General features: G+C 48.0%; 1 protein-coding gene across 9 annotated transcripts in view; it reads left to right on the top strand.

Moving 5' to 3' along the window:
- Nucleotides 1-8925, top strand: part of Otof (otoferlin) — a 105352-nt gene that overhangs the window by 54166 nt on the left and 42261 nt on the right. For 7 of the 9 annotated variants that reach the window (XM_031356144.1, XM_031356145.1, XM_031356142.1 and 4 more), the window contains one exon: nucleotides 8633-8706. In XM_031356144.1, the coding sequence (XP_031212004.1) occupies nucleotides 8633-8706 (74 nt within the window). Of the gene's footprint in view, nucleotides 1-1188; nucleotides 1234-8632; nucleotides 8707-8925 lie in introns of all 9 variants that reach the window. The other 2 variants (XM_031356146.1, XM_031356149.1) reach the window with 1 other exon arrangement.

Below are 8925 nucleotides of genomic sequence, written 5' to 3' on the forward strand. Positions count from 1 at the left end.
GAGGAGAGGAGAGGAGAGGAGAGGAGAGGAGAGGAGAGGAGAGAGAGAGGGAGGGAGGAAGGAAGGAAGGGAGAGAAAACAGTTCCCAGTTAATGTTCAGTATGCCAGTTCCATGCACTTGCTGACCCTTGCTAACCCCAGGTCACACACTGTAATCCATTGAAGAGACTGACATAGTTCCCAAAGTCACAGAAGTCTTTAAAAACAAAAACAAACTCCTCGGAGCTGGCTTGTCTAGTCAAAAAGAAAGGGAACTCTCCTAAGACAAATGTGAGAGTGGAGACCAGAAATTTTGAGTGGAGTTTTAGTTCCCTGATAGCTCACAGGAACCCTAGCTCCATTAAAGCAAACCCCAACAGCCCTTGAGGGTCCCTAACAGTGACCCTAAGGTCAATTGGGCTGGGCTGGAGCAGAATAACTAAGTCTCCCCTTCTCTCTTTGCTCAGTGGTCTCGGCTGGCAATTGTGGGACTCTTTGACTCACTAACTCACTTGCCCAACACAAAAGCTAGGCAGTCAAATCTAGACTTGGATGGTAACTGTATGGAGGCTTCCAGGCCTGAGCTCTCCATAGCCTCCCCTAGGTCAGGTCTGAGGCAGGAGAGTGTGTGATCAGAGGAGACATCACGAAGGTTATTCATTTTCTTTTCTTCATGACCATTGGCTCAGCTCTGCAGAGGCTTTGGAAGAACATTCCAGTTTCTGGAAACCTCTCTAAGGGAAGATGGAGTACAGCTCTCCTGTATCTCTGAGCCTTTAGTGGTGGCTTGGGTACAGCACCCCCCCCTGCCATCTTTCTTCCCAGTGACTGAATGCCCCATCTTGTTGCAGCCTGGTCCCCATCTCTAAAGTAGGTTCTACCCACTGTGTCCCTGGAGGACCCTACAGCATGGGCAGGACAACACCCCTTGGAGGAGACCACAGGAGGATGTGAGGGAGGAAGAAATTTAGAAGACCCTACAACTCTGGACTTACTGGGCCTTCTCCTGGTAGAAGAGGAGACTTGGGGGGACCAGGAGCCATGACACTCCTACACCAAAGGCTTAATCTTGAGACATGAGGGATTGTGGGATAGGGAAGCCCCTAGGGAGGACTATGGGAGTCAGTAGGGCCAGGGGCTAAGGTGTGAGGGTCTCTGGCCCCACTCTCACTTGCATCCCCTTGTCTCCTCGTTTCTCCCCCTACTCAGCAAAGGCAAAGAGAAGACCAAGGGAGGCAGAGATGGCGAGCACAAGTAGGTGCCCCAGGCCAGGGAAGTGGCCAGACCTCTTCTTTCCCCTCTGGGTTCTTGGGGGTGATGCTCCCTTTTTTATTGTCTTTGTCCTCCTCTACTTCTATGGCCCTTCCTCTGTACCTATAGCTCAGGCCCTTAAGCTTCCCTGGGACGGTGAACATAGCTGAAGAGTGGGGAACACAAAAAGCCAGTGGCTACTCTCTGGTCCACTGTGCAACTGAACATACAGCCTTGGAGGCCCAAAGAAGACAGTCTCTGAGCATGTGGTTGCATGGTATAGCCAAAACATGGAGTACAAAGAGCTGAGTAGAGATTAGCTCTCTCTGGGACCTTCACAATCTCCATTCCCCAAAGGACACTCTAGGGTAGGGAGGCATAGGGCTATCTGATGAACTGGTCACAAGGATCCAGCAAGATTGGCCTGAGGTGATGGGCTTGTAGGCTCCCCAAAACCACACTGCCATCTGGAGACTCAAGTGTCACAGAAATTACAGTAGTTAGGTTTCTGACCTTTGTGTATAGTGGCAAGTGTCAGTTCCAGAGAACAGGGACTAGATGGGCGAAAACAAGAAATCTAACTTCCTACCCAGAGTTCACAATGGACCCAGGAAGTTAAAACTACCTAACTGGACTCAAAGCCAATTAATTCTTCAAATGCTGAAAACCCAGAGATGTAGTCTATTTTCCATCTTTAGAAATTGAACTCCAGAGACATCAAGAAATTTGCTAAAAACTGTGGTCCTAATGCTTAAGAAATAATTTACAGTTGTATCTGTAGTAGTCTGAGCTGATCCTGATGGGTGTGTTTATGTATGTTAAGATCCTGGGGAACTTGGAGCCTCCTTCATCCACTGTGTTGCCCAAATCATACTGAGTTCTGGTCATGCTTGAAATAATTGCACAAGTTATAACCATGACTGCAGGGCAACAGAAGCAATGCACTGTGTGTGGAGAGTACCACACAGAAAGAGAGCGGTTTCCCAGCTTCTGAGAAGAGCAGAGTGTGTGGCAGGGCAGAGAGAGAAAGACAGAGAGCTGGAATCTGAGTCCCAGCGTAGGTTGGGACATTTTTCTGGGAACCTTTCTTAGTGAGAAGGCTTATGGCTCTAGGTTTCTTCTCTATGGTCACTTAAATGTCAAAGGCTTACCTAGGAGGCATAGCTGTCTGTCTTCTCTCCCTCAGGTTCTCTCTGAGATTACCAAGCCACAAGGCCCATCCAGCTCCCAGTCTGTCAGACTGGCTTGATCCCTGTGACTGAAGCTGGGGTAGACTGGCCTCATAATGCAGGCCCGTGGCAGGTCCCCATGATGTGTGACCTCCCTGACCCTACTCCATCTTGTTTCTTTCTGTCCCATTACCAAATGAGATTAAGTCAGCTCGGATGTAATATTATTTTAATGTGTCCGGGAACTGGGAATAGAATCTCTAAGATGTGATTAAGCAAATTGGAACTTTTCAGCCTGAGAAAAGAACACACTGTAAGAAGGGCTTACAGATCATGGCAACCGTGCAGCCAAGATTGTTGGTTTATTCTTGTGCTGCAGGGAGATCAGAGGAAATAGATTTGACCCAGGAAAGAACAGGTATTCCCCCATGGGGCGATGGGAAATCTATTGTCATGTTAGTGTTTGTTGAAGCATTGTCAAAGAGCTGGCAACCAGGAGGAAAGGAGGAGCCAGAGTCCCAGGCTCCTCACAGGTTGGGAGAAACACTTGAGGATCTCACAGTCCCTCTGGTACAAGAGGGACACATGTACAAACAGGCCAGATGAAGATGGTGTGGCCCCCTACAGAGGGACAGTCTGGGCCAGGCATGTAACTCAGATGTAGAGCCTTGCCTAGCATATGTGAAGCTCCAGGATTGATTCTCCGGCTCTAAAAATATAAATTAGGGGCTGGGGAGATGGCTCAGGGGTCAAGAGCACTGACTGCTCTTCCTGAGGACCCAGGTTCAATTCTCAGCACCCAAACGCAGCTCAAAACTGTTGCAACTTGAGTTCCAGGAGATCCAGCACCCTCATGCAGACACATGGACAAAACACAAATGCATATCAAATAAAATAAAAAATAAATTAATAAATGCATACATGCACACACAAAAAAATTTTTAAGTCAGCCTGTCCTTCACCCATGCAGAAAGCTATTCAAAACAAACTGAAATTCAACACAGTTTCAAATACATATAAAATTATACAATTACCTGTAACCGCGGGGACAGGTAGCATCTATCCATATCCAAGCACTCAGGAGACAGAAGCAGGAAGATCAGGAATTCAAGGCAAGCCTCAGTTTCATACTGAGTTAGAGGCCAACCTAGTTGAATTGAGAGCCTGTTTTAATAGGACAATAAAAAGGCCAGTGGGACTGCTCGATGAGTAAGTTGGAGTGGAGCCTGATGACCTGAGCTGGTAGAGAGAGAAAGCCAACTCCTCAATGTTGTCCTCTGATTCCCACAAGAGCACACAAGGAAGAAGGAAGGATGGAGAAAAGGGAAAGAAGGAAGGAAAAAGAAATAATGTTCCTGGGGCATGGGAAATAAAAGAGATGAGCCCATTTAAGGCCCCTGAGATGCATGCTCAGATTAGAAACTCTGGCAAGTGTAAACAATGCAAAGAAGCAATGTAGACGGCCTCTCGGGCATGCATCCACTTTACCAGAGGCCTGAGCGCTGAGCCTTGACATTTCCAGTTGAAAGTGCTTGTGGAGGAGAAGCCCTGGCTGCACAGTGAGTGGCTCTGTCTAGAGTTCATTTGGAACCACACCTTCTAAGCCACAGCTTCCAGAATAATTCATAGAGCAAATCAATGAAGCAGTCAGGCTCCTGGGTGTCCCTCAGTGAATGCCCCCAGGTCATAATGAATATGCATCGTCCACCCTTGAGCCATGTGTGCATTGCACAGCTATCTTGACAGACTTCTACAGTGAGCCACAGAACAAGGTGAGGGAATTGTTAGGCACATAAAGGAAGACATTACAGTGAACATACTGATTTAAAAGTCTTTTCTCTAGAGAACTGTCAGTCTAGATATATCATTCTGACCATGGTAATCCAGACACTGGAAGTAAATGTGAGTTTCTATCTTTACCTCCCCTACATGCATAATTGTTGTTTCGTTTGTTTTTATTTTTATGTGTGAATGCTTTTTGTTGTTGATGTTTTGTTTGTGTTTCATTACATTTGTTTGTTCATTTGTTTGCTTGCTCTCTCTCTCTCTCTCTCTCTCTCTCTCTCGCACACATACACACACACACACACACACACACACATGCCATGGCATTCATACGGAAATCAGAGGACAACTTATGGTCCTCGGTTCTCTCCTTCCACTATGTGGGTCCCAGGGATTGGACTCAGGTCATCAGGCTTGGCAGCAAGCCCTTTTACCCACTGTGCCAGCTCAGCAGCCCTTTGTTGCTGTTGTTTTTTTATAAAGCAGGTGTCAGTCAGCTCCAACAATTGCACGTATGGCTATGGCCCAAATGCCAGGGTCATTTGTAGAATGGAATGTCATTTAGAAAGAGTCCCTTGGAGAAAAGCGCTCACTCTCATATCTCTCAAGCATTCTGTGCCTGTGAGTACAGACACACTTGGCTGAAGGTTTCTCTTCACAGAGCTGACTACTGGCTTGTTTCTGTGCCTGGCTTCTCACTCCATCCTACCTTCTGTGGTTGTAGAACCCCATTAGAAGAGATGCAGAATTAAAAGTCTTAGAGTAGAAACTGAAATCACAAGCTAATTTTTAAAAAAATCTGTCTCCAATATAAGTTGACAATCTTTAAAGTGCCCTGATTAAACTAACTTTGTTTTTTAAATTGCCCTTTGCCCTTTACCCTTTGCCCTGAGTGCACTGTTTTCCAGGGACTAGCAGAGTAGAAAGGGCCTTCTCAATAGTGAGTCTCCAATGCGTCAACTGAGAAATCACGAAGGGCAGTGGTAGCAATGGCATCCTGCTCTGTCACCCCCAATGCAGAAAGTACCGCACGCATGGAGCCTGGACTAAGGACCATGAAGACAGATGGTGTCCATCACTGCACACATCAGCACTATTCACCAAACAAACACCATTTTGAGACATCCCCAAGCACATGATGCTGCCTGCAAGCCTGTTGGCTATAGTGGTCACATGACCCAATCTTAAGCAAAAGGTTTTGAATCTTTGAATTTTTTTCAGGGTACAGTAGAAATGGTTGGGTTAAAGTATGGTCATTAAAAGTCTCAATTTTCACTCCCCAAAATGTTCGTACCAAAGAATAAAGTGGCATTTTAATTAAAGACTCATAACTGTCCAAGAGTACCCCAGGTGTTAAACTTAAGTCACTTTATGGGACCAGCTTTAGAAAGCCACACTGTCCTTCTGGGCTTCTGGCAGCCGCCCAGATTCCAGCCCCAGATATAGCCAGCTGGCTTCTCCAGGCAGGGCCTCTTCTGACCCACATAGCACTCAGATCTGCCATCTCGGAACCCTCCCACCAGGGATGGGGAGGTTCTGGGTAGAGCAGGCAGCCATGGCTATGCCATTGTATAAGTCACACATACACATGACTGGGACTCTAGGAAATAGCCAAGAGCAGCTTGTACAGAAGCAAACATTGAGAGTCTTGTGTCATCCATAACAGAAGCCATGGAACAGTGAGTCCAGGCAGGAAAGAATCCCAAGGCTGTGACAGGGTGGGGGCACAGCTGTGGAGACTGTGTGAGTGTCCATGTGAGCCTGAGGCTGGGACTGTTACAGGAGTCTGAGTACAGCTGGCACCCTGCCCTTTAAGCCCCCAGGATACTTCAGGCAAAGACAGGCAGGACAACCCTTTCCTGCCTCCAAACAACCCGTTCTAATGAGCTCACCAATGTGCTTGATGGCATGTCACCAATCATGTAACATTCATCAGTCTCTTCAAAATATGTTGAGGGTTGGGTCATTTTTGAATGAGGGACTCTGTGTAAATGACATCCAATTCTGCAAATGGCACTGGCAACTGAGCCACTGCCGTAGCTGCAATCTCCCTGCTGCCTTTTCACCGGTCCTCCTTTTGGTCACAATGAATTCGTGCTCAGAGAGGTCCTGACCATGAAGGCAATGTGGCCAGGACCACGGAGTTCCTGCGGGTCTACAGACATGAGCTTCAGCCTTCAGCCTCCTCTTACGATGGGATGCTAAGACGATTTTCTCCTCTCTGAGCTTTAATTCTTCACTGGCTGAATAGAGGTGTGTGTGTGTGTGTGTGTACCTAAGTTTAATTCCTACCAGTGGAGTTTGATGCCATATACCTTTAATCCTAGCTTTGGAACGCTGAGATAGGAGCATCAGGAGTTCAAGGCCAACCTAGGCTAGACAGCAGCAAGTTTCAAGTCAGTCTGGGTTATATGAAGCCCTGTCTCAAAAAAAGGTGTGAGCATGGCTCAAGAGGTAAAGGCACCTACCACCAATGATGATAATTTCAGTCAGTTTCATCTCTAGGACCCTCATGGTGGAAGAGTCAACGCCCCAAAAGTTGCCCTCTGAGCCATGGAACATGCACGTCCCCACACTCTCTCTAAATAAATTAATAAGAAAATAATAAATAAGTGTAATTTTTAACATTTAAATGCTTTAAAGAAAATCAAAATCTAAAAATTAACTAAAGTCCCACACAGGCTAGGCCTGGATCAGAGAAAATGCCTTTGAGATGGCATCAGCCTCAGCGCCATTTTGTGAGTCAATAGTTAAAACCACAGAAATGGCATTTGCAGTTGAGGGGCTGGGGGCTATAGCCCAATGGATACTATGCTTGTCATGCATAGCAACCCACCTGTAATCCCAGGGCTCCAGAAGAGGAGACAGGGGGTCCACTTAGCAAGCAGCTAACGAGACTAGCCTGGTCATTGAGCTCTAGGTTCAGTGAAAGACACTGTGGAGAGCAATTGAGAAAGACATCCGGTGTCAACCTCGGGCCTCCACATGTGCATGCACACCTGAATACCGACAGGAATGTTGACATGCGTGCACACATGCACACCATACATATAAAACAAACAAACAAACAAAAACCAAGATTACCCATTGAGAAACTAGAAAACAACAAAGAAGATGCTTGAGCCAAATAATAATAACTCCAGAGACACCAGCTTTCCTCTATAGAGTCCTTTCCTTCCCATTCTTCATTTGTAAACCCATAATACAAGGGAAAGCAGACAAATCAGGGTTGCCAACCTCTTTGACCTGTGTCTAGGATATCAACGAGCATATCCGGGAGTTGATGAGACATGACAGGAGCGGTCCCTGTCATGTTCAGCACAGGATACAGACATGGCTCACTCCATAGCTGGGTTTAAGATAGACCCAGGTTTGGGGAAATGACACTGATTCCCCAACTGCAAGTAGAGGGGCAGAGCAAGGATCTGGGCCTTTGATGCCATGCCCAAACTTCTGCAAAGAGAGGCTGACCCACGTCTAGAAGCAGGTGAGGAATGGGCCTGTACCCACCCCTGCAGGAGCCTACGGTATGGCAGCCACACCCAGGAGGAGGAGAACGGGAAGTGAGGGAGTCAGATGTCCCTCTTATACAATATGAATGGGGTAATGGAATACTGCACTTGCCCCCACGGATCCTACTCCTGGTCTTTCCTGGCTCTGGGGACCTCAGGCTCAGCTGCAGGGACATCTCTGAAGGGCTGTGAGGACCCCTACCCCCTTCCCTCAGCCTCACTGACTGCAAGACCCTTTGCCTGAGCATACGGCCACACCACACCAGAGGAAGAGGTAGGGGCTAGGTAAGAGATGGTGGTCTGCCGTAGGAAGGCATAGGCAGAGGGGCAACCAGGATAAGAGAGAGACCCTTTTCACTGGGGACTTGGGTGACTCTCCAGGCATAGAGAATAAAGTAAGACAGGGCAGGCTCTGTGAAGCAAAGCCACCTGAGACCTGAGTAGCTGGGCATCCACGGCTTCTCCCTCAGCCTCAGCCTCAGCCTCAGCGTCAGTCCGTTCCTTCCTTGACCCTCGGACCTATGTATCTGTTCTGATGTTGTTTCTGGGCATCTGGCCTCTTTTCCTGTTGGCTCTAATGGGGGTGCATGAACAGTAAGAAAGCTGAGGGATTTTGCAGATCTCAGAGCTCTGAGAAAACAGAGCTTAGGTGAGAAGCTCCAGACGCAGTCCCATCACAGGCCATTTCCCTGGTGAGCTGGGACTCCCACCTGCTCTTCATTAACCTGAAGCCGGTGCCTGGGAGGGAGTGTCTTATGTCCTTCGGGGCTCATGGCCCCTAATTTGTATTGTATGTTGGGGAAAAGTGAAGTAGGGCAGGGAGCCCTATCTCTTTTTTCTCTGAGTCCCTCAGGGACTGCCTTTTGTGTGTTTGTGCTTTTCCTGCATGTATCTCTCCCCCGTCCCCACCTCACTCTGGGGGTTTCCCTTTTACAGAGCGGGAAGGAGTGTGTTCTCGGCCATGAAACTCGGCAAAACTCGGTCCCACAAAGAGGAGCCCCAAAGACAAGGTAGGGAACTTGGTCCTGCCCACCATTCACACAGCTGCAGCAGCCACTTCTTTGAACTGTCACCATCGTTTAAGCCCGCCCTAGACTGGGCGCATATGATCCTCCTTCCCCATTGGACACTCGCACAGCCACTCGGGCAGGGCTGGGACTCCCATTGGCTAGTCTGGAGGTTGGGGGGGGGGGAAATAAAGGACATTGAGCCTCTGCGAGGTGGATGAG

This window comes from Mastomys coucha, unplaced genomic scaffold (genome assembly GCF_008632895.1).
Source record: "Mastomys coucha isolate ucsf_1 unplaced genomic scaffold, UCSF_Mcou_1 pScaffold6, whole genome shotgun sequence".
In the NCBI taxonomy this organism is placed as follows: domain Eukaryota; kingdom Metazoa; phylum Chordata; class Mammalia; order Rodentia; family Muridae; genus Mastomys; species Mastomys coucha.